General features: G+C 39.4%; 1 protein-coding gene across 3 annotated transcripts in view; it reads left to right on the top strand.

The window, feature by feature from the left end:
• Positions 1 to 623: 623 nt before the first annotated feature.
• KIF2A (kinesin family member 2A) overlaps positions 624 to 26909 on the top strand; it is a 68397-nt gene continuing 42111 nt past the window's right edge. For 2 of the 3 annotated variants that reach the window (XM_047857867.1, XM_047857873.1), the window contains exon 1: positions 629 to 1109. In XM_047857867.1, coding sequence (XP_047713823.1) covers positions 1046 to 1109 — 64 coding nt within the window. In that variant the 5' untranslated portion in view covers positions 629 to 1045. Of the gene's footprint in view, positions 1110 to 26909 lie in introns of all 3 variants that reach the window. The other variant, XM_047857883.1, reaches the window with a different exon arrangement.

Genomic DNA, 26909 nt, shown 5'->3' on the forward strand with positions numbered 1-26909 from the left:
CAAGTGAGTCTGCAGAAAAGGCACATTCCTTAGTCAACCTTCTGTGTCTGCCCTCTGTCCTTGAATTATAGTTATTGGCTTTATTGGCCAGAGCAAATAAAGTCTTGAATCCTACCCACAGCAGAGACTGGACACCTGCTTCAGATGCACCATAAGGGGAATAGTCAAGGCGGCTGGGTTTATTTTTGAACGGCGATGAGCTAGCTTATAAGGCAAGGCCATGAAGAAGCGGATCTTCATTCTGATTTAGGGTGGGTGACACCGCAAAGGTTTTTCTTCCCCTTTACCATAACTAGATGGGAAACCTTACTTGGGCCAGCCACCTCTACGTGGCCATACAGATGACACTCAGATGATACACTTACGCCCGTGCTGTCAATGGCCGGTCCCTAAATTCACATCCCTCAGCCCTACAATACACTCAGAAAGCCCAGAAACCACAGGGCCCTTAATTCATTCCGGCCACGGGGCCAAGTCATGGAAGCCAGAGAGACAGGAAGGCACTAGCACACGGGTTCCCGCCTCTTCCAGGCCGCGCGCGGAAATCAAACTCGATCCTGGCTCTTCGGAGACCGCGCCGCGCGCGCTCCGCTTCCAGGGCCAGCCAAGCTAAGGCCGACGCCCTCCCACCCGGCAGCAAAGCTGCGCTGGGGGCGCCTGGAGGCAGCAGGGAAAGGCTGGCCAAGGAGGAAGAGACGCGGGAGGCGTGCTCTGCGCAGGCGCGCGGCGCCCCGCCTCCCCAGCGTCGGCTCCTGGGCGGGCGGCGCGGGCCCTCCCACTCTCCCCCTAGCCGCCTGACGGCCCCGGCCCTCGCTTCACCCCGACGCCCCGGCGTGCGCGTCCTCCCGCCGGCCTGCAGGCCCGGGGCCTCCGCCTGCTTCCCCGCCGCTGCTCCTCGCGGCCCCGTCTCGCGTTCACGCTGTCGCCCGGGCCGGCGCGGCCGCGGGCAACCGCTCCCCCTCCCACACCTACCCCGCCCCCTCCCCGCCTTTTCCGCCCTCCCGTCCCCCTCCCTCGGCCCGCCGCCGCTGCTCCAGATGAGGTGATGGCAACGGCCAACTTCGGCAAGATACAGATCGGGATTTACGTGGAGATCAAGCGGAGCGATGGTGAGCCTCGCCGCCACCCCTGCCGGTCGGGCCCCGCATTCGAGCCTTCACGGAGGGGACGCGGGGTCGGCCGCTTCATTGATTGCTCCGCCGGGCTGTGGGGGCGGGAAGGCGGCGGCCGCGGCGCTTTTGTGTGTGGCGTGTGTGCGAGTGAGGCCGGCGTGGGGTCCGCCCCGGGTGCCGCTGCAGTGCGGGGGGCGGGGAGGGGTTGCCGGCAAAGGGCCTGGGTGTCGCGGGCCCATTTGTGGGGTTCGAGAGGGTGAGGCGGAGGGTCCCGGGACTGGCGGGGGGGGGGGGGGGCGGCGCTCTTCGCGCGATCTCCATCCTCCCCGGGGACTCCAGCCCGGGGGGCCGGGGCCAACGGGCTTCTGTAGGGAGGACCCAGCCTCGCGTTTCACCCAGCCCTTTTCATTTTCCGGCAGTATCTCTGAGGGGGTTGGGGGTGGGGAGAGCGTGGAGACCATTGGTTTCAGGATTTAGAGAACCGACTACCGGTCCGAGGCGGGTGGGGAAAGGCCAGCCCCGAAGCTGGGCAGGCTTCTTCGGCTTTCGCTTCTCGAGCATGCCTTTCATTTTTTTGCTAGTCCTTTCCTTGGAAGAAGGATGCCGAGAACGTCGTGCTCGGCCATGAATATGGGGGGGGGGGGGGGGAGCAGTGGGAAGTGGTGTTCGATGAGCTTCTCAGAGGTGATGAGACTGAAAGGGAAGGAGAGGGATGAGCCTAAGCTCTGCGATGCATTACTGAGAGGGTGGGGGTGGGCCACCGGATGTTGATATTTTCACACTCTCTAGAGAGGTAGCCAAGAGGAAAGTGTTAGATGAGGTGAACATACATGCCTAATTCAAAAGAAGAAAAAAATCCTTGGGCTTATGTATCTCTCTATAGGTTCTAATTGGAAAAAATGTTTTATGTCATTGGCTTGGGGTGTGGAATGAGGTGCCAGCCAGGCTTGGAAATAATTTATATTGTAAAGGAGAAAAACACGCATGGAGAGAGAAGTAGAATTTTCTTTCAGTGCGAATATTGAAAGGAGCTAGAGATGTGTAATGGAGATGTGTGGTGTTCTTGACTCTATTTCCCTTTTGCTCATAAGCCTTTATTTATGGCTTATTATTCTCTAGTCTAGCCAGTAGTAGTAAGGTTGCTTTCACATTCACCCCCTCTTGGTTTCTAGCAAGTTTGACCAAGTTATGTGAAGCTAGACTGACTTTGCTGTTACTTTGTGTGATATATTGGTAGGCCCAATATAGCTAATGGGTTTTTTTCCCCTCCTACTTGAGATAATTTGCCTTAACAACCAGAAGCGTCATTACTCTGTATGTGAAAAGGTAAATTACACCGCTTAGAGCTTTAGAAGTTACCAGTAACACTAGTGGGAAGGCGATGTGTCCTTTATTTGGGTTGGGCTTTCGTTGTATTTTCTTTTCAAATAACTGTCCTTTAACAGTGCTGTTACTGTCGTTTCTTTTTTAGAATGAATGAGGGTGCACTGTATTACAACAAAAGTAGGATTTGCATATTATTTAAAATTGGAGGGTGCAGTAAAATGTGTAAAGTTCTTTACATTCTAAGCCTTTGTGATGGTAGGTGTTACTACGAAATATATATTTAAAAAGGGTCATATGGCATTCCAAAGCTTTGTATTTTTATTTGTAAAAATTTTTTTGTTTAAAAGTTTGACTGGAAACAATTTTGGTTCTTGTAGGGTTCGAGAATAGAGACTTTTACTAATCTTTCAACATTTACCTTTTGCATTTACCTGAAACCCAGACATGTATAAGAGCTTTGTGTTTATGTAAGTGTTAATAATCTAAAGTCACATTTCAAAGCAGTTTCCCCATGAGGTCATAACGGAAATCATCGCAATGTGTATTATCCCAACCTATAGTCATTTATGCTTATCAGATGCAAGATGGAATTGGAGGAAGGTAAAATTAGACAACTGGAAGGGAATAGCCATTTGCCTTGGATGGTGGTATTTCACAGAAGGCATATCTGGGCGACTCCCTGTATGTTTTCCTTTTTCACTTTAAAGAAGCTGTTTTGTTTCCTCCCACTTCTATAGCACATCTCTATAAAACACTAGTGGTTATTGTAACAAAAATAAACTTTGTAGTTGGATGAGCACTAATGTAATGCCTGAGACCATGGAAATCACATGAGTGAAGAAGGGCTGTTGCAGACTGCAGTTAACTGGTAACTTGATGTTCTGCATGCTTCCTGATGGTGATCCTTGCCCTTATTTCAGAGCATGCTTCTCCAATAAGTGATGCTCATATATAAATAAAACATATATTCTGAGGGCCAACAGGTAAACTAAATCAGATTCATTCTTATCTTTCAAGACCCTGCTCAAAACTAATCCCAGTAAGTCTTCACTGATTGCTAAAGCCAGATGGGGAGTTAGTCCCTGGGTAGTCAGCCTCTGAATTCCTAAGTCATTCTGTATCACTCATGAGGCAGCATATTTCCTAAGTATTAATGTTTGGATATATTTCTTTTAATACTGTGTTTTCGGACTACACTGGAGACCAGGTGCTGTAGAGAATCCAGTTGAGGGATGGCAGGCTACTCAAATCCATGCCAAGCAAAGTCAGGTGTTACTGGATTAGAATACTTACTAATAGTCTCTTCAATTCCCTGAATTTATCTGTGGATCTCCTCTATGTGCCTAGCAAAGGTTCTTGCATATAGTTTTTGAGTGGATCATTCGTTACTGGATTTCTGGTTTTCAAACATTATGTAAGTTAACTATTTGGGTGAAATCTTACCTGGAAGTGAAACCCTTCCATCGAGGCTCTTCCTTTGCTACCACATCCCTATTCTGCTCCCCTCCCCCAACTCTGTTCAGGCCTCTTAATTCAACATCCCCGGAATTGACTGCAATTGAGTGATGTACTAAAGCTAATTTGACATTTCTGGTATTTTAAGTTAAAAATGACAGAAGTTAGGTGTACTGAGATTGATCCCCGCCACAGGAGATAACCTGGTAAGAAATTAGACTAATTTTTCGAAATAGGACATTCATGTGTAATCTATTTTTTTTGTATGTGGCTTTCAGTTATCCTCTGATTCGATTCCTTTCTAGAATCCAGTGACTCTAAAACTGTAGGTTTTAATTGTGCTGTTAAAATATCTCTTATCTCTTTGACAGTAGCTGTGATTATCCTTTGAGGACTAGGGCAGAAACGAGAAATGTTTTGAATATTTGGAAGCTGCAACTATGAAGGAAGGATTGTTCTCTGGGGGTCCCTTAGTCACAGCATTAATGTATTTGATCTGAAGAGAAAGATCAACCTGAAAGATCCTTAAAGTTAATGTAGTTATCACTTTTATAAATATGGAAGCAGAGTCCCAAGTCACCACAAGTGACTTGTCTAGCTATATTCATACAACTTATAGTGGCAGCCAGGCACCTGTCTTGCATAGCATAGAAACCAGACTATCTGTCAAGAACTGAGAACTGTGACAGTTAAGGGAGAATTCAGTTATTTAGGAACCATACACAGCTTTCTGCAGCCCAATAAGGATATGTCGGAAATTGCTTCTCAGTCATAGGAAAAGCACTAGGGAGCAGTGTTAAGCCCAGTTGGAATGATCTGGTAAAAAGTGATGATGGTATAGTAAATAGAAAGTCACAAAGATGAAAAATATTCCTGTGTCTTAATTAAATGTTAAGGAAAAGAATGCTTTAATTAAGCATCTGAAATCATGAAATTAAAGATTTCAGAGGATTTGTTGGGAATCATGGAGTTTAGGGCAGGCACTCTTTATTTAGGAAAGATTTTAAATGGCCTAATTCTTGTTATCTACTTTGCCACATTTATTCTTCTGCTAGTTCATCTTTACATGTCATTATATAGACTTTTGGAGAATGGACTGTGTGAAGGTAGGTAATAAAGATGAACAACACAGCAATATGGTTGTTCTTTAGGTACAATTTTGTGGCTCTGTGGAGTGGGTGGAATGGGGGAATTTGCGGATTAATAGTTTCCTTTTACATGGTAATTAGCATGATAATAGTTCCATATATGTGTCTGTTAGGCCTTCATAGTTTTCCAAACAGGTTATCTAATTGGATCTTCACTAGAAACCCTATGATGTAATAAGCAGTGTGGAAGTTGGTAGATTTATCGTTTTATAGGCATAGAATCTAAGGTTGGGTTTTTTTTTTTTTTTTTTTGGCCAAGATCACATGTTAATTGATTAGGGACATAGCCTGAACCAAACCCTCGGTTCTTTCATTCCTGCTTTTCTTTTTAGTGGGACAGATGTTTTTGGATAATGGTAGGAAGTTGTATACTTTGTACTTTGGTGGGGTTTTTTTTTTTTTTTTTGAGATGTTAAAAGCCCCTGTAGTAAGTAAATTTTTTTCTACTATTACCAGAGAGGCTCAGAAAACTTACATTGAATTAAACTTTCCGAATTGGTGAGATTAGATTGAATTCTGATATTTTATTGACTATAAGGATGAAAATTCATCGCTCTAAGGCTTTGAAATCCCTTTCAGTAGTTAGTCACTTGTTGCTTCAAGAATTACTACAGAATCCCAGGTTCATTGCTTAGTCACTTGATTCTTATGACAAAAATTTTGGGACCCCGGGGAAAACTTATGTGTCAACTTGTTTTATATGATATAATTTTTTTAAAGTCTAGAAAATAGCAAAGAGTCAGTTAAGCATTTGTCTTGTTTCAATAGGGAAGGAGGCATGAGTGGAAAATCCAGAGTGGGGTTCCTTGAGAGATCATCCAGATCCATTCTTCCTAGGCACAAGTGTACTTGTCATTAATATTAAGTTACTTTGTTTTTTTAATATTTTTTAATGCTTACTTATTTTTGAGAGAGAGAAAGACAGAGGACAAGTTGGGGAGGAACAGAGAGAGAGGGAGACACAGACTCCACAAAGCAGGCCTCAGACTTCCAGCTGTCAGCACAGAGCCTGATGCAGGGCTCAAACCCACAAACTGTGAGATCATGACCTGAGTCGAAGTCAGATGCCCAATCGACTGAGCCACCCAGACACCCCTATATTACGTTAATCTTTTGCAAAGCTTAATTCTTGGATTCAGCCATCTATTTTGCTTTTAAAACCTCTGCCCTGTAACCTAAAATAATCTTTTAAGGAGTTTATTTGTTTTGAGATCATTCTTCTGAGTTTAAGAATAGGTACAATTCTTAAGCCTTGAGTACAATTAATTTTCACTCTTCTGGTCTAGCTGTGGAGTAAATATAGGTTATAGGTTACCCTCCTATCACATACTACCTCTTTTGATTAAAGTAATAAAAATGGTATTATCGTGCCTAAGTGAAAATAGAAGTTAGAACCTCACCATGTTAAACAGTCAAGCTCTTGATTACATGCAGTGGCTACTGTGCCTTGTACTTATATGGAGAGTTAAATAAATTCAAGTTCATGGTCATTGGGATTTGTCTTTAAAAACCTCCTCCAGGGGTGCCTGGTGGCTCAGTCAGTTAAACGTCCAACTTTGGCTCAGGTCATGATCTCATGGTTTGTGGGTTTGAGGCCTGCGTCTAGTTCTGTGCTGACAGCTCTGAGCCTGGAGCCTGCTTCAGATTTTGTGTCTCCCGCTCTGTCCCTCCCTGCTTCGCTCTCAGTCTCTGTGTGTCTCTCTCAAAAATACACATTAAAAAAAAACAAAACAAAAACAAAACCTCCTCAAAATACAATATCGTTTCATTGTTGGTTAACCTTAGGTTAACTTTTTGTAACTGGGAGTAAAATGAGTGGGGAGGTGTCCCTTTTTAAAGTTGTGCTTATAAATCTAGTCCTTGGGCGCTCTCAGTTTGGTGCTACTTGTTTTTCTCATTATCCGCTACAACCAAGCTTGTAGTTCAGGTGGGCATTTACTAGAGTGTGAGAATGTTTCAGTATGTAGACTGTGAGTGATTATGTCATATCACAAAACAGTGTGTCTCATAGTTTTCTCTTTTCCTACTGATTTATCAAATACATTTTTATTAATAGCTCATTATGTATCAGGTATTCTGATAGGTGTTGGAGATACAAAAAATACACAGTTCCTGCCTTCAAAAACAGTAAATAAATGATTGATGTATGGTGTGATTAGGACTGATAGAAGTATGCTGTTCTGCGTGTACATTATTACCACTTCCCTTTTTAGGTTTAGGCTCTTTATTTGGATTCTGAGTTATGAGTCTGGTGGAAAATAGATGTCATATATGTTATCCCTTTCACCTCCTCTGGGCAAGACTAATATCCATTATCCCTTATGGTGTGCTTTCCTGGTAAGTTCATATTGATCCTCAGAATTCTTAATAAAGTTCCACCAGTCTTGGTAGCTCCTGTCACTTTATTGAAATTGGCATTATTTGTCATTACTGGCCTATTTTCTGTTCTCTAATACCCATCTGAGTTTCAACTTTATGACTTTTTACTTTTGTTTTGATATCTAAAGGAATAAGATTTATTCAGTTTTAAATTTCTGGTGGAGGAGCCACTGAGTTTGGAATTCTGGATTGGGGTGATTATAAACACAGAGATTAGGGAACAAGAGCATGAAAACTGATGGAGCAGCTGCTAGTGCTTATATGTAATTTGGAAGTAACCTCCCTACACAGTGTGGCCAGGGGACTATGAGAATCAGATACCTCCCTGAGCTGTGTATTTTACTTAATTTCAGAGACTTACTTCTCCAGATTTTTTATTGGTTTTGCTATTAATTTTAACCAGATTTCACTTACATAAAAATTTTTAAAGAAACGACAGGATAAGCTGAGTGTCTACACTGTACAAAGACTCCTTTTTGATTATAACTCTCATTCAGCGGCTATCAGTGTCATCCAGATACCTTGTATCTTCCATACTGCCATGTGAATTCTGTTTGTTTCTTAAAAATTGAATCCAGGTGTCACTTTTGATATCTGAAGGGTTTTAACATTTGCACCCTTTATAAAGTCAGTTGCTTTCCTAAATGTGTTAATATCCAGTATCTTGCTTGATTTTTATGACAGCCCTGCAAGGCAGATAGTATTTTACCCATTTTATTGAAGAGGAACTCTATGCCCAGAGTGTATAAATTACTGGGAAGTGTTTAAGGCTTATGAAGGGCAATTTCATATATTTATACTATATACATTGGTCAGGACAATGTGGTAAGGGTATTTTAGTGGGGTGGGATGTGATAGATTTACATATACTTAACCCATTGGATAAATGTGGTTGTGGGAGCTGTTTCTAAACTGGGTAGACTCTGCATAGTGGTGTCACAACCTTGGCTACTCACAGAATTCACCTTGGGACATTGAAATTAAAAACAGCCAAACATAAAAAACAAACCCCCAACCATCAACACCATTATCCTGGCCCTTTGCATAGAGATTCTGTTTTAACTGGTTTGATATGGAGCCTGAGAATCAGTATTTTATTTTAAAACACCTCCTAACGTTGATGAAACTTAACTTCACACATACAGGTGATTTCAGTGTGCATCCAGGGTTGTGATCTGTTATTTTAGCAAAAGTAGCATTTCCTAATGATGATCTGACAAAATTTCATGGAGAGTGAAGTTTAAATGGTGGGAAGAAGATGACCAGTAGATTGCCATGGGGAGAAGGAGGCATTCCAGGCATGTAATGTGCAGCATGTGAGAAGTTCTTGAGCTGGAAGTGGAGGGCTGTGAGGTAAAGGCATTTAAAACAGGCAGAAGGGAGGGTGATAGATGAGGAAAATAAGGAAGGACAAGTAATCTGGGGCACTTTATTAAAGACTTGGAAACAAAGGTAAGGTAATGCTTCTTGGAATTAATTTCTAGGACACTTGGAAACTACGGTAGGACTTAATCTCCTAAGAGCCGTAATAGGAGTTAGCTTGTGATTAGTGATAGATTAGAGGTAGAGTAATACTGAAAATGAGAGCTAGCGAGGGTAAGATTGCATCATTCTAGGAGGGTGAGCAATGATTAAGGAACAGATGAAATCTAGCAGCCTGCAAAAAGAATTGATGTTATATGGTGGTATATCACTTGTGCTGAGTAAAGAACATATGTGTTGAAAGGAATGGACTTAACATTTGGAAAGTCTGAGTGTAGGTTATAAAATCTCTTCACTTCTGTTTAATCAAGCTAATCCTATTCATGAATATTTTGTAGAGGACTGTAGAGCTTGTGTACAATTTAATATCAAAGAGAGCATCCAAATCAGGCTGTTTATAGTTTTTGCAGCTAGTATCTTTAAAATGAGTCTAAGGTATGAGTCACTTCCAATAAATGTTTATATGTAGAGCAGGAATTTACTTAAGCTATAACTAACTGCTTTGCCTACTTAAGAAGACTCAGTTATAGTATATTAGTCAAAACCCTCTTAGAATTCCTGGAAGGGAATGGGAAGGAAAAACAACACTTAAAGGATCTGGCTTCTGCTCTTTAATGGATGAAGGGTTTTGATTCTCGAAAGGCAGCTGCTCTCCTTTACTTTTCCTTTGCTCTTATTTTTGCCCTATTTTTTTCTGCTCTGGCTTTTGCCTTACTTTTCATCCTCGATATTCTGAATGTCATTTCAGCATTTAGAATCTCTTAACTGCGGGGTGCTTGGGTGGCTCAGTCATTTGAGCGTCTCACTTAGAATCAGGTCATGATCTCAGGGTTTGTGATTTCAAGCCCCACATGGGGCTCTGTGCTGTCAGCATGGAGCCTGCTTCGGATCCTCTGTTCCCTCTCTCTTTGTCCCTCCCCCTCTCATTCACTCTGTCCCTCCCTCCCTCCCTCAAATAAAATAAACATGAAAAAAAAAATCTCTTAACTGCTATTGCAGTTTAGGACTTAAAGAGAAATAACTGAGGGATAAATAGGGCCTATTGGATTTTTAGGGCAGTGGAATCATTCTCTGTGATACTATAATGGTAGATACATGTTATACATTGGTCAAAACCCACAGAACACATGACACCAAGAACAAACCCTAATATAAAATTACGAACTTTGAGTATTATTGATGTGTCAGTGTAGGTTCATCCATTGTAACAAGTGTACCCAGTGTGGGCTGTTGATGATTTGGGAGGGTGTGGGTATGTGGGAACAGGGGTACACGGAGAATCTGTACCTTTCTGTTCAATTTTGCTATCACCCTAAAACTGCTCTAAAAAAGGTTAAGAATGAGGGTCAACCCTTTAGGGTTGCATTTAAGGTTAACTTTTGCTTTTTATTTTTGTTACACTTCATCTGTTGGCCAATGTGAGAGATTGATGGTTTGCTAACACAATTTTTAAAATGAGCTGTAGTGCAGTGGGAGAATTCAGATATGCTTGACCCATGGACATTGTGAGTTTAAGTTCATATGCTGTGACAAATGTCCAAGCGGTGTGTCTAGAGCTAGAGCTTCATTCTTGAGGGGAGCCAGGGTTGAACTTAAATAATTTAAACACTGTTCTATTTATAAAATAGGGAATTCCTCTTGTAGGATAAATACATGAGGTCTAATGTCTCATCTCATGGAAAGTGAGTTGGAGTGCAAACAGCATTAAACTTTTGAGGGGGGAAGGGTTATTATTTTAGTTTACTATGGATTAAAGAGAAACGGATATAGTGACTTACCTATACATGAGTTTTAGGAATGGAGAGCAAATTAGAGGCCCTAGTTAGTGAGGTTAAGTTTTAAGAATTTAATCACAGACAACTGATAAAATACTGCTGTTGGTCAAAATGTGCTGATATTTTTACATTAAGGAAATTAACTTGTCTAGGGTCATACATAGGGATGCCCGGGTGGCTCAGTTGGTTAAGTGTCTGACTCAATCTCCGCTCAGGTCATGATCTTGCACTTAGTGAGTTTGAGTCCCACATCAGGCTCTGCGCTGATGGTGTGGAGCCTGCTTGGGATTCTGTCTCTGCTTCTCTCTGCCCCTCCCTTGCTCGTGCGTGCGCACATGCTAGTGTGTATGCTTGCAGTCTCTCTCTCTCTCTCACTCTCTTACTCTCTCACTCTCTCACTGTCTCCTAAAATAAATAAACATAAAAAAAGGAATAAGGTCATACATAAAGTAAGTAGCAAATAGGAGATTAGAGCATAGGTCGTCTGCCTCTAAAGTCCTCTACACTAATTCTGTAAGAGTTCTTTGTGTACTATGGATGTTCCAGGCATTGGAAGTCATTAATTTAAAAATGCTTTCATTTTTCTGTGGTGTAGATTGCCTTCAGGTGTTTTTTATTAATCCATCTAGCATCTGCTGCATGACCATTTGTGTTCCTTCATCTGATGCCTTTGAGGGAATAGAAATAGGACTTCTCCCTAGTAAAGACTACTGTGTCAGTTATAGCCAACTGTTAAATCGCTGTTGCACTCAGTGCAGGTGCTCGGTGGTTTTATGATTTTTTTTTGAAAACGAAATTTTGGCTTTTGCCAGACTCTTTGCCATTGCATGAGTTTCAGCCGTCCTTGTTCTCATGACTTTCAGAATTTTAGACAAGAGCATGTACTTCATTTGAAAGAATGTTTCTTATTAGATGAGCAGCTATATTGTCAGGAAAATACAAGAGATTATAGCAACTTGCTAGGAGTCCGTTGGCATAATTGATGGATTTGGGGGCTTGTCTAGGTTCAGTGATCTTTATTTTTTATAAAATTGTTGTTTGAAATTGTTTTTGGGGTAATGTATGGGTTGAATTTTTACATTTTCCACTCCCTGCCACCCAAAGCTGATATTGAGAGTTGGTTACAACATGACCCTAAATGTGAGTATTTTCTTGGTTTGATTTTTGGGGTATACCTTTTTTTGAGGAGGGTACACTTTTATTAAGAACAATTCATTGCTTTTAACCTTACATACTCTTTTGGGTTTCATTAAGAGCCATTCCTTAACTAAGTTAAAAGTAAATACATTTTTTTGTTTCCTTCCTACCCCTTATACTCTTACTTCTCAATCTTTGTAGGTGCTTCTTTCTCTCTTCATTTTCCTTTTTTTATTTTTTTATTTTTTTAATTTTTTCAACGTTTTTTATTTATTTTTGGGACAGAGAGAGACAGAGCATGAACGGGGGAGGGGCAGAGAGAGAGGGAGACACAGCATCGGAAACAGGCTCCAGGCTCTGAGCCATCAGCCCAGAGCCTGACGCGGGGCTCAAACTCACGGACCGCGAGATCGTGACCTGGCTGAAGTTGGACGCTTAACCGACTGCGCCACCCAGGCGCCCCATTTCCTTTTTTTTTTTTTTTATGTTTATTTATTTTTGAGATAGAGACAGAGCATGAATGGGGGAGGGTCAGAGAGAGAGGGAGACACAGAATGTGAAGCAGGCTCCAGGCTCTGAGCTGTCAGCACAGAGCCCGACGCCGGGCTTGAACTCACGGACTGTGAGATCATGACCTGAGCCGAAGTCGGCCGCTTAACTGACTGAGCCACCCAGGCGCCCCATTCATTTTCTTTTTTTTTTTTTAATTAACTTTTTAGAAAGTTTATTTTAGAGCAAGTGCAAGCAGAGGAGAGGGGCAGATGGAGAGAGAGACAATCTCAAGCAGGCTCCACGCTCACCTTGGAGCCCAATGTGAGGCTCCTTCTCACAGACCATAAGGTCATGACCTGAGCCAAAACCAAGAGTCAGACTGAAGTGCGCAGACGCCCTTCTTCGTTTTCTAAATGTTGATGTTCTTCAGGGCTTGATCCTAGCTTTGTAGTACTTCTCACACAGTAATCTCACTCTGGGTGGACTAAATGCTTCTCCTCAGCCCTGGCTGGCTACAGATTCTTTGTGTATCTAATGGATTAATAAATATCTCCACATGGCTGTCTCATACATACATGTCCAAATTCATCATGTCCAAAATTGAACCCATCACCCACTGCCCAACTCAAAATCCTAGATGTCTTCCTACACTCCTTGGTGTTTCCCAATGTCATGTCCTATCATCAGGTTCTCTTAATATATAACAGCTCAGGTACCTCTTCAATCCATATACTTTTTCCATCCTTCCACTATAACTTTGTGAGGCTTGCATTATGTCTTGCCTGAGCCATCACAACAAATTTCTAATAGTTATCTCCACCTTTGGTTGATTACTGTTTCAGAGTAACCTTTCAAACCTACAAATTTGGCCCCCGATCACTTGCTTAAAACTTTCTGTTGCTTAAAACTTTCTGTCACACGCTGTGTGTCTGTTGCCCTTTGGCTAAAGCCCAACTTTAGTATAGTTTACTCTAGACCCTGAACAATCACCTCCCTCTCCAGTCTGATTTTTTGCAACTTACTTGAGGCATTCCAGACACACTGAACTCTTATTAGAATACTACACTTCTGCCTACTGAATCCACTGCTGTTGCTCTTTTTTGTTTCTATTAAACATTCCGTTCTTCCTTGATTCATATACTAGGATAGGTCCCCTGCTTTGTGGTCTCCCAGTCCCTTCTGTTTACTCATAAAAACACTCATGGGATTATGTTTGTTTACTTGTCTTTGGTCAGACTCAAGTTGCATTGTATCCTTGGTGCCTGGGACAATGCTTGTTCATGCTTAGTAAATTATCTATTTTTTGAACCAATGATTAAATGAACTTCTAGCTCTGCTCTTCTCTCACTGCTCTATTTAATTTTGACATTCTGGAAAAAAATTGATTTGTGTTCATCTTCAGTGTGAAGAGGTATGTGTCATTGCTTTTAATGTACACTTTCAACTTTTTTTTTATTTAATTACCTGTTTTGAATAATCATATAGTCCTGTGGTTAATAATTAAGCTGCAAAGGATATATACTGGAAAGTCTATTATATCGCTGCTTCCTAGCCACCTAAGTCTTCTCCCAGGAGATAACTGGTATTTCCAGGTTCTTGTATATGTGTGCATGGATTTGTTTTGCATTTTCAAGCAAATATTTGTGAATTCGTGCCTATATGTAGTGTGTGTGTGTGTGTGTGTGTGTGTGTGTGTGTGTGTGTAGTTGGTTAATAATAACCAATTTATTATTGGTTAAATATAACACAATTCAAATTGTGCCCAATCTGTAGTTCTTACACAGGCAATAAACTGTATTGAATAATTTTGAACTTTTGACATTTTTTGCATATTGATGCCTTTATCTGTAGGATAAGGTTCTAGAAATAGAATTGCTGTGTTGGAAAATTTTTAAAAATAATATTTTTAATTTTGAAAGATCTTGACAATTTACTTCTAGAGAGAAAATGTGCATTTACCTTCTTAACTGCACAAGTGCCCCTTGCTTCATACTCTTGTCCACACACTGTACAACATACCTTTTGGAGATTTGCTAGCTTGGATTATAGAATTAGGACTGTGTGTGTAGAATGTTTTCTTTTGATGTTAAATGGCCCAGAAAAGATAATACACTTAATTTATAAAGTGTTTATGAGGTCCAGACATATAATGAAAAACATTTAAGTTCTAGTGTTATGATAGCTAGTATAGAAAAACAAGATGTCGTGTTATGTCTGATAATGAGAAGAAGGTGATGTTTTTAATTAAAAGTTTTTGAAAAATAAACATTATGGTTTTTAACCTAATAAACTTGAGCAGTCCTCCTAAATAAATGGGAATTTTTTTTTCAGACTCTGAACACAGTGAAATAAATGTGTTAATGAAATTACTTGCCTGTATTTCTGTTCATTTGTAGTTGGTTAACTCACTTAAGTAGATTGCCTCGTTATTTGAGGCCAGATCAAGGAACTGAACCTCTTAAAGCCACTTACGTCTTTGTTCTTTTACTGTCCAAAACATCAGCTTTTGCCTGGAAGGGTGGTTGGGTGAAAGTATGTGTATTGTTTATTTGTTCATTCAACCAATAGGTTTTGAGTATTTTAGGCAATGTACTAGTTTTTGAGTATAAAACAATGGGGTGGGGAGGAAGATCAAAAATATGTCTCCACATGGAGCTTTCATTCATATAGAGGAAGTGGAAGATGCACGGCTATGCCACTTAATAATTTGTTCTTTTATTAATGGAGAGAAATCACATCAGCATATTTGTTGAAAGGAAGAAGCTAGAGGGATGAGAAGAGGCTGAAAATAAAGAGCAAGGAAAGATTATCAGTAGGTCAGGATTTTGGAGAACATGGATCAGGTGATCCTTAACATGACCTTTCAAGGCTTTATGTGATCAGGCTCTTACCTTTCATGTGTCACCTTATCCACTTACCTCCTTGCTCCCATTGTTGAGCCTCACTGGCTTTCATTTAGTGACTTTTCTTACCTCAGAGCTTTTGCACAAAGTGTTCCCTTCACCTCAGATGTTTTGTCCCCCACTCTGCTTAATTGTGGCTTTTCGTTTTCATCTTAAACATTATTTCTGCATTTTTCAAAGGGGTCTTTTGTAACTCTCATAATCAAAATTTGATCTCTCTTCTTATTCTTTCTCAGTACACTTTATTTTTTCGTAATAAAATTTGTCACCCTTTGTAAGTATACAGGTCTTTGTGATTCTCTATTAGAAATTTAGCGTCAGGTATAGTACGTGGCACATAGCAGGCATTCATTGAGTATTGACTGAGTGAGTTATGAACTTAATGAACTTGACACCAACAATGAATTAGATTAGCCATGAGCTTACATCCTCGATAATTTAGGTTTTTAAAAACCTTTTCAGGGTTTTATGGGTTATGAGTGGGGGGACGGATGAGTAGTCAGAAGTTAGGATGTTTAGGGCAGTGAAAATACTGAGTATGGTACTATAATGGTGGATACATGTCAGTATACACTTGTTCAAACCTATAGATTGTACACCAAAAGTGAATCATAATGGGCTTTGGGTGTTGTGTCATTGCAGATATCAGTTATACCAAATGTGCTACCCTGGCAGGGGATGTTGATGATGAGTTAGGTTGTGCATATGTGAGGGCACAGAGTATTTTGAAAATCCTATCTTCTGCTTAATTTTGCTGTGTACCTCAGGCTGCTCTAAAAAAAAAAGAATAAGTCTTGGGTGCCTGGGTGGCTCAGTTGGTTAAGCATGTGATTCTTGATTTGGGCTCAGGTCATGATCTCATGGTCGTGAGATCAAGCCCTGTATTCGGTTTGACTCTGCACTGGTGGAGCCTGTTTAAGATTCTCTTCTTCTCCTTCCTCCTCCCCTCCCCCCCCCCCAAGCACTTGTGTGCTCTCTTTCTCTCTCTCTCTCTCTCTCTCTCTCGCTCTCTCTCTCTCTCTCTCTCACACACACACACACACACACACACAAAGTCTTTAAAAAATAAAACAAAAAATGCTATAGTCTAGGAATATACCCCACAGAACGGGAAATATCTGTCTATATGACAACATGTACATTAATCTTTATAACATTATTCATAATAGCCAAAAGGTAAAAACCCCAGTGGCCATCAAATGATGAAAAACAAATTGTGGTTTATTCGTATAATGGTATATTCCAACATAGACAAGACGTTGAAAACATTATGCTTGGGATGGCTGGGTGGCTCAGTTGGTTAAGCGTTCAACTTTTGATCTTGGCTCAAGTCATAGTCTCACGATTTGTGAGATTGAGTCCCTCATCAGGCTCTGCCCTGACATGGGAAGCTTGCTTGGGATTCTCTCTCTCTCTTCCTCTCTCTGCCCCTCACCTGCTTGCGCTCTCTCTCTGAAAATAAACATTAAAAAAAAAAAGAAAAAAAACCTTCATGCTTAGTGAAAGTTGCCAGTCCAAAGGACCACATTATATGATTTCATTTATATGAAATGTCTAGAATGGGAAATCTATAGAGACAGAAAGTAGATTAGTGGTTGCTTATTATGGGGAGGGGGTTGTTGGAAGAATGGGGAAGTGATGGCGACAGTATAGGAGGTGTCTTTTTGAAGTGATTAAAATATTACAAATGCTAAAAACCATTATATTGTATACTTTAAATAGATACATGGTATATTATGTAAATTATATCTCAGTAAAGTTTTTTTAAAAAAACTTCATAGACAACAGGGAGGAGTTTTATTTAAATTTGCATTGTTACTAGTAAAGGTGAGCATTTTTCATATTTTTTGTCAATTGTAGTACTTTTTGTCAACTCCTACTTTTTATTTTTTTATTATTTTTTCATTATTTTTTAATGTTTATTTATTTTTGAGACAGAGAGAGACAGAGCATGAATGGGGGAGGGTCAGAGAGAGAGGGAGACACAGAATGTGAAGCAGGCTCCAGGCTCTGAGCTGTCAGCACAGAGCCTGACGTGGGGCTTGAACTCACAGAGCATGAGATCATGACCTGAGCCAAAATCAGAAGCTCAACTGACTGAGCCACCCAGGCGCCCCCAACTCCTCCTTTTTAAAATTGTTTTCCTGGACTTGATTGTACTACGTTATCTGAGTTTTCTTCTTACTTCTTGATCTATTCTTCTTAATCTCTTTTCTATGTTTTTGTTCTTTGTCTCCCTCTTAAATATTGGTGTTTCCCAGTGTTTTATCATTGGTCTTCTTCTATTTCTCTGCGTTTTCCCTAGTTACTGTGATCTACTTTTCTTTTTTTTAATTGAGCTAGAACTTACATGTCATAATAACCCTTTTAGGCAATAAATGCAAAAATAAGTGAGACTACATTAAAAAGCTTCTGTACAGCAAAGGAAACCATCAACAAAATGAAACGGCCCCAGGAGTTGTTAATTTTGATGAAGTCCGGTTTATTCATCTTTTGTTGCTTGTGCTTTTGTTGTTCTAAGAAATTATTTGCCTAATCTAAGGTGTGATCTGCTTTTATGTCCTTTTATAGTTCTTTCCATGACCTATATCACCTAAAATATTTGCATATATTCTTTTCTGCTCTTAACACTCATTCTTGACCTTTCAAAATAGAGAACAAATTAATTTAGCATTTGTGAAAAACAACACTGCAGTGTGAGAGAGGATATTGATAGAGGATAAGTAAGGAAATCCTAGTCTTGAAGTTGGCTGTCTTTGTTACCAGAATTGAAGGTTGCTGGAAGTTGACTATTATGTGTGTAGGTGTGCATGTAAGTATATTGTGTGTCTTGGATTTAGAGAAATCATAGTAAGCACAACTTAAAACCAGGCATAAAGACATATTCGGGACGTGGAGTTTAAACTTGAACTATGGTAAAGATGATTTGTTTTGGTTTCTTTCATGATCCTTTCTCCTTAATTACTTTAAAACAGATCTGTGCATGGGATTCATTTTATTTAAAACCCTTCCAGCTATACTAAAACATCTGGGAAGAGAAGAAAAATAAATACATTAGAATGGATTTCTTTTAAAAAAGGAGAGTATGAAAAACCTATAAAATTGTTATCTCTAAATGCTGCAGTAAATATGGATGATTGATATCTCAGATTTGCTTCGAAATAATCCATTTGTGGTGGTGGGAGGAATGGCAGTAGGATTGACCATGTGTTCTACATTAATGAAACTGAATGAAGGGCATTTGGTGTTTATAAATGTGTTGTATGTGTTTGTAATTTTTCATAACAACTAAAATTTTTAAGATAAAATTTTTTAAAAATGTCTTTTGAGACCATATCTTTTCAGTTTCAGGTCTTACATCTGTATATTATCACGTGGACTTCCTGCCAGTATTTCAAATTAAACTCATTAAAAATGGAATCCATTGCCCTTTGTCACCATATTTCTGTGTTTCCTCTATTCCTTACCTTCGTTAATGGAAACACCCATATACTTGGTTTCCTAAGATAGGAACCTAAGACTTTGCCAACTTTCCTAATGTCATAAAGATTTTTGCTTCTGATTCACTGTTACTGTCTCCTATCTGATTCCAATCATATTTCTTTGTAATTGCAGCATTCACGTATAGGTGATCCCTCCAGTACCCTGGCCTCTCAGTTCTTTGAACTTCTTCGCTTCCTTTCAGTGATCTTGCTCTTGGCCTTAGCCCACTTACTATATACCTATAGAACTATCTCCCTGCAATATCTCCATAATCTCCGCTTTAGGCATGTACCGTTTTTTCACTTACCAGTGAAGTCTTTCCAGCATATTCCTTCCTTCTAATATCCTGATTTCGCTAATCTTTTGACCCCACCAGGATTTATAATCCTACTACTTTTTTTTTTATTGTTCCTTATTGTTTTTGTTCCTTATTCCCTTCATGTCCTTACTTAACTTTTTTATAAGCACTGCCTCGTTTGTATATCTTCAGCTTCCTTACCCCCTCTGTTGATTGGCAGATCATTCCCTCTCCCTCATGTATATTTTATACCTCTTTGTCCTTTCTTGATTGTCTGAAATTGACTGGAGGGGGAGAAAATGACATTTGTGCTGACTGACCACAATTTAAATTCATGGTTGCTTTTTTTTTTTTTGAATGAGCAATCATATCTCTAGTCCATTCACTCTTTCCTGGCCCACTTTTGTCATAAAATCCTTAGTGTTTATTTACTCACCCATACTCTAAGCCGATGACCTTGCTTGCCATTTCACCACTGAGAAATACAAGCATTCAGAAAATAACTTTTTTTGAGAGAGAGAGAGAGAGAGCACATGTGTGTGCCTGTGCATGAGTGGGGGAGGGGAAGAGGGAGAGAGAGAATGTTAGGCTCCATGCCCAGGCTCCCACGACCCTAAGATCAGGACCTGAGCCGAAATCAAGATTCAGATGCCCAACCGACTCAGCCACCCAGGCACTTCCAGTAAAGAGCTTCTGCAAGTGTACTACATGTACCCAAGTACCAGTATCTGCATGTGTAACTCTCTTCCATATTTTTCCATGAATCAACTTTCTGTTCTGTTTTAGGCCGTTTTTCTCCACGTATATACTAGATCCTATTCCCTTTTCACCTGCCCAAACTTACCACTTCATCTTCTCTCCTGAATTATTTTCATCACCATTGGAAGGCTGTTACTTCTGTCATCTTAAAAAAAATGTCAATCTCACTTTGACATTTAGGCATTGCTCTTAGTTTACCTGATACATTAACAACAGTTGATGCTGTTGATTTACTCTCTCTTTTCTGAAATGCATTCTTCACTCACCTTTCCGAACTCTGTGTTACTGATTTTTCTTAATTTCTTCATGCAACTTCTTCATCCTTTTTGCTGGTATCTCATCTCCCTCACTTCTGTACATTGAAGACCAGGTTTTCCATCCAAATTCTCTTGGTGATCACATCCACTTTCATTGCCTTAAATACTGTATCATTGTTTTCCAAAACTTCTTTAATTATTGCCCTCCTTCAAAGTGCTATTTTAGACGTTTTTCTCCTAATCATACCCCCCCATGAAGTTTTAATACCCTATATATTCTGTTTATGTACTATAGCCCTTTGGAGGGCTACAGGCCATTGTAATATTTAAGATGCCCCCTTCCAAAGAGCCAGTTTTTGCTTTCTTGGGAGCACTATCACCCCTGTTGAGAATGCATGATCTGTATGCTGACAGAGTTCAAGGTTTTATCTTTAGCCTAGACCGTCCTCAGTATATCAGATATATACTGTATACATGGACACACTATACCTCCACTAGATGTCCAATAGGTACCTCAAAAATATGTATAAAACCAACTCATAGTCTGACTTTAGCCCCTGTCCATAATGACCTTCTATGGCTTTATTTTTCTTTGCACACTTTCTGTTCTAGCCACACTACATTTGGTATTTCACATTTTACCCTAGTGGTAAAAGGGCTTAAAGTAGTGATCGCTTATTTTCTTAATCCACATTGGCTTGGCATTGAAAATAGAAATATCCATGGCTCAGAGCCTCTATCATCATAGTCTTCAATAGGTAGGGTGGAGCAGAGATTGCAGTAATCAGTTTCTGGAAGAAGTAGTGACATTGCAGTCAGGGATTGAGATTTTGGCACAGGGCAGGGAATATGCCTTATCTCTGATCCTTTTTTTTTTTTTTTTTAATCATGGTCAATATCATTTGAAAGAGAACGTTTTAGTCTGTTCTGAATGCTATAACAAAGTACTGTAGTCCAAGTGGCTTGTAAACAACAGACATTTATTTCTCACAGTTCTGGAAGCTGGAGAGTCCAATCAAGATAAAGGGGCTGGTTGATTGGGTTCCCGATAAGAGCCCTGTTCCTGTCTTGCGGATGGCCTCCTTTTTATTATGTCCTCACTTGGCGGAGAGAGCATCTCCCTGTTCCTCTTGGAAAGCCACTAATCCCCTCATGAGAGTTCCACCTTCAAGACTTCATCTAACTCCCAAAGCCTCATCTCCAAACACCATCCTATTGGGGGTTAGGACTCCAACATATGAATTTGCAGGGAGGCGCAATTCGGTCCATAACAAAGGAGTTATGGGTAAATGTTCTGAATTTGGACTGCTATTCAAGCAATAGAATAATGCATGAAGGAATGCATTTTTGTTTAGTGGTTCAGAATGTGACCCCTTTAAAGTGAAACTAATTGATTTTTAGTGATGGCTGGTTGACATTGCACTTGTATGACTACAGATTCAGCATTTCCAGGGAAGATTTCATCTATGTCTGTAGCAATTTTGTTTTGAATGTGTTTTTTTTTTTTAGTAAAAAAATTTTTTTTTAATTTTACTTATTTTTGAGAGAGAGAGAGAGAGACCGAGTGCAAGCAGGGGAGGGGCAGAGAGAGTGAGACAGAATCTGAAGCAGGCTCTAGGCTCTGAGCTGTCAGCACAAAGCCTGATGATGCAGGGCTTGAACTCATGAACTGTGAGATCATGACCCGAGCCGAAGTCATGCTCAGATGCTCCCCTGAGCATGTCACGCAGGCTCCCCTGAATGTTTAAATGTAGGTATCATTATTTGGCTTGGTAGGCAGTTTCCAGAGATTTCATTTTCTAGTGAAAATGCTTTTTTAGAATATGTGTTTTTGAATATCACTTACGATGTGTTTGTAACACTCTTTAGGGCTTCCAGGGAAGCTTTCTGTCCTGTCATCCTGGACGATAGGAAGGGTAGACAGGGTAGATTTTAAATACTAGGGATTTTTTCTTATTTGTGTTGGCATATGTTATTGTTTCTATAGACAGTAGCAAGTTTCTCTTCTAAGTGATAAACGGTAGGATTCATCTCAGTAGAATATTCAGATTGCTTGTTCTCTTTATCAGTGAGAGGTTTTTTTGTAAGATTCTGGTGTCATCAGTTGGCTTGGTGTCCTCATTAACATATCTGCAACTTTTACAAAACACTATTGCGGTCAGTCAACTGACTTCAGGCCTTGAATTTCCTAATGAAATAATAGGAGGGTAGCTGAAAACCAGTTGAAATAGTTGAACATTTTATAATGTTTTTGGCAGTTTTATCAGTGATATTTAAATTCTGGTAATAAAGATTACATTACCTGGGTTACTGCTGTTGAAAACTTTCCAAAAGATCCGTGTGTCTTATTAGGATGTGTTTAAGATAAGAGAAGATAATATATCTACATGTCGCTGTGAAAAGTTCACAAAATAGCACAGCTGTATTGCTATAGAATTCCCTTTTGAGTAAATAAGAATTTAAGCTAGGGAGCAATTAGATAGCATTGCTTAATGCATCTAGCCGAACATCTGTGAAAGGCATTTCTTCAAATCTTTGGACTATCAGCAATGTGTGTTTTTTTTTAACAACACTGGTTGTAAAACTGTGGTATTTGAGATAGCAGATCTTTTATTCTAAACAAATGAGGAAAGAAAGATTCAGTATGGGTATTCTAAAACCCAAGGGAATGTAGGTATAAAGAATGACTTTATAATTAGAATGTGTTGAATTACTTAGTTAATAAACTTTGTGAAGTTTTTTAAATGCTATTTTGTGTTTGGGGGATTTTTTTTTTTTTTTTTTAGAAATTCTGTTTTTATGTTCCCTTTACTAGTGTTTTTGAACAATTTTTAATCATCTTTCCCCCAACCCCAAATATGCAAAGTAATATCAGGAAACTACGGTGATTTAATACTTTTAAATGGCACCTTGGCCCATTTATGATGTTTTTCTTCCTACCTGTGTGAGTTAAAAATCAACTTTCCTAAAAGGGCGCACAGTGGGTTCTTCTAAATGACAAATCTGCGCAAATTATTAGTGTGCATTGTGGTTCATTCATCACAAAAAAATACCCCAACAAGATCTGACATTTTCCTGTCACCCCGGAGAAACTGAGCAGTATTGAATTTTCATATCCCTCTTCAAAACAATGGGTAGATGAGGTAAGAATTGGAAAATTGGTAGTTTGTGTACAATATGAAGTTTGTCCCATATATTAAGTTGTATTTTCTTCATGAAAATTCTTAGCCGTATCATTCCCAATTTTCTCTTCAAGTATCAAAATTCTAGCTTTACGCTTTAAAGTCGAAGAAGAGAAATGCTAGAACTTTCAATTTAGTTGTAAACAGTAACATCTTAAAATGTGATAAACCAAAACAAAAAGATCTCTATGTTTGGCAAAGTCACATTCCCCAGGGATTTACTGGACAGCAACAGCACTGTTACCAGTGTCAGCTGAGGCATTATTTGTATCCTTCTCTAATGGCTCCTTGTTTCAGCAAAGCTATTGAAGAAGGTGTGACGCTTAGATAGTCCTCATTAAGAATTCTTTTCATCACTGTTTAGATTAGTTAACAAAACCTGGATATCAGAGTTTGAGAGTTTGACTTCTGCTGGATCTGCTGTAATCATCTGACAAATGTCCATATTCTTTTCTGTCCTCATTTACTTATTTACTGTCCTTGTTCACTGTGAGGGACATCTAGGAACAGAGTGGCATTTTCTGTTGGAGACAATGTAAAAATAATATATTATAAGCTACTTTGAGATAGTTGGCAAGAAAAATGATGTATGAATATTACTGTGTAATTAATGTTTATTTTCTAACTAATGCTTTAGTAGTGTCCTTTGATTGTCATATTTAGTCTATTTTAAAGCAGCATTTTGGCAGTCTCCATTTTCCCAACTTTTTCCAATTTCACTATTATAATGCCAGAAAATTATATGGTAAACTTAAGAAAGAGGTGAATTTTTTTTCATACTCTTGACAGAGCATCCTTTTACTGTCTAAATTAAAGTAAGCTGAAAAAAAGGAATGTCTATTTTAAACGACAGCTGTAAAACAAACCTAAGACAATGAAAGCTAATGTAACCTGTTTTGCTTTGATTCTACTTGGAAAGATGTACTCAGGTTTATGAATATGCATTCTACACTGCTATTTGGTTCCTGTAACTAAATGTACACTTGATTTATTGTACTGGAATCAATATTTTATATCAAATTTATTTAAGAATAATGAGAGATCTTTTGTTTTCATCAGTTATATGATTGAAGTCACCAAAGTTTGAGGTCAGTGTATTTTAAGATAATTTATCACGATTTTCTTCTGTTAGGAACTGAGTTGGAAGAAAGTGCTCTTTTTTTTTTTTTTTTTTTTTTTTTTTCATAGAGTGCAAGCTAGGGAGGGGCAGAGAGAGAGGGAGACAGGATCCAAAGCAGGCACCACGCTGACAGGCTGACAGCGCAGAGTCTGATGCGGGGCCTGATCTCAAAAACTGTGAGATCGTGACCTGAGTTGAAGCTGGACACTTAACTGACTAAGCCACCCAAGTGCCCAAAAGTGCTCCTTTCACATATCTATTACCAACTATTTTGAGTAAGCGTGTGTATTTTACTCACCCTCTGGAAACATTATTCTGTCAGGCACTGTTCTGAAGGTGCGATTTCATAATTCAGAGTAATACTTCTTTATTCTGAAAACGGGTATTTATGGTTGCTTTTCCTCTCTGTCTCTGCTTGCAAGGGTACAAAAGGAGAGAACTAGATTTCATTACCATTTTTTTTTTTTAAGTAAGCTCTATGCCCAATGTGCTGTTTGAACTCAAGACTCCAAGATCCAAGAGTCACAATGCTCTACCAACTGAGCCAGCCTGGTCTCCCCTCATTACTGCTTCTTTGAAGGTCAAGAAAAAAGAGGGGCACCTAGGTGGTGCAGTCATTGAAGCATCTGACTCTTGATCTCAGGTCATGATATCATGGTTCGTGAGTTTGAGCCCCACATCGGGCTCTGTACTGATGGTGCGGAGCCTGCTTGGGATTTTTGTCTCTCCTCTCTGCCCCCACCCCGCTTGTTCTTTCTCTTTCTCTGTCTCTCTCAAATAAATAGACATCAAAGTAAATAAGGAAAAGTAGTCAAGAAAAAAAGAGCCTGTCACATTATGCAGTGGTATTCTGATTGAAAATTGGGAAGATTACTAGAGGTTTTATAAGAAAAGTTGCAGTAGAGAGACTGTATATTTAAATTTAGTAGTGGGGTGCCTGGGTAGCTCAGTAAGTTGAGAATCCACTCTTGATTTTGGCTCAGGTCATGATCTCACACTTTGTGAGATTGAGCCCTGCACGGAGCCTGTTTGGATTTCACTCTCCCTCTCTCTCTGCCCCTATGATGCTCGATCTGTCTTTCTCTAAATAAATAAACTTAAAAAAACAAAAACAGAGTGGGTCTGAAAAGAATTGATTGTTGCTTTTTCGTGTTTTTCCTAACATTCTACCATTGTGTCCTTTTAATAAAATACATATATTTTGAATATTACCATTTTAAATATTCAGTCTTGTAAATACTTGTAATGATATTTTATTAGTATTCTTGACTGTTTTATTTTGGCTCTGGTCTGCTGCATTTGCAACCAAATTATACTTTATATGCTAGACAAGGTTTATGCCAGCCTAATTGGTTGCTGGCATTTCTTAGCCTCGCAGCTGCTGTGAATTCAGCTGTGAACTAAGGAACATATAATAGGATCCTGTTTTCAGAGACCAAAAGGCAATTGTCAACATGTAAGACTTGTTTTTGACAGCTCAATAAATATATGAAATTTTATGGCAAGCTAAATAGTACTAATAGCAATCTTAAGTAACCACCTTAATTTTAAAGATTAGAAGAATCTCTAGGTTATTTTTGTTCACTGGCACAAAGGTGACTTAAGTTCTGGTGTTCTCTATTCAGTGATTTTTAAAAAGTAATTTGTCTTAATGTTTACTAATATTTTTATTTTTATTTTTTATTTTTTAAATGTAATGTTTGGTTTTAGAGAGACAGAGAGTGCGTGCCCGCGTGCGGGCGTGTGGGAGTGGGGGAGGGGCAGAGAGAGAGAGGGAGACACAGAATCTAAAGCAGACTCCAGGCTCTGAGCTGTCAGCACAGAGCCTGGCATAGGCCTTGAACTCACCAACCATGAGATCATCACCTGGGCTGAAGTTGGATGCTTAACTGACTGAGCCACCCAGGCACCCCTACTAATATTTTTAAAAGTTGAGATCTGAACTGTTTTCTTGATGATTTTACCAAACAAAAAGTTGAGACTTTCAATGATGCAAAAATATTTCTAAAAATGAACTAAACATAAAATGGCTTTGAAGTAAAGGTTGTGATTTCAAAATATTTTGTGTATTTATATTCTTTGATTTAGCAGTTAATAGTTTTGTAAATTATCCTGACATGTAAATTTGGGGTGAAATATATATTTCTTTGGGGTTGAACCATATTAAATTAGCCTTTTTAGGTTAAAAATGGTCAAATATAGACCTTGTGATTTTTTTCTTAATTATCATGATTTAATTATATTTATCATATGATTTAATTATATTTAAAAGTCTGTTAGTTCTCAGTAGCAGAAACTTAGGATCCTGTTTTTATTTATTTATTTATTTTTAATTTTTTTTTTTTTCAACGTTTATTTTTTATTTTTGGGACAGAGAGAGACAGAGTATGAACGGGGGAGGGGCAGAGCGAGAGGGAGACACAGAATCGAAAACAGGCTCCAGGCTCTGAGCCATCAGCCCAGAGCCTGACGCGGGGCTCGAACTCACGGACCGCGAGATCGTGACCTGGCTGAAGTCGGACGCTTAACCGACTGCGCCACCCAGGCGCCCCAGGATCCTGTTTTTAAACATACACATTTAAGGTCTGTAATCTGTTGAAT

This window comes from Prionailurus viverrinus, chromosome A1, assembly GCF_022837055.1.
Source record: "Prionailurus viverrinus isolate Anna chromosome A1, UM_Priviv_1.0, whole genome shotgun sequence".
NCBI classification, from domain to species: domain Eukaryota; kingdom Metazoa; phylum Chordata; class Mammalia; order Carnivora; family Felidae; genus Prionailurus; species Prionailurus viverrinus.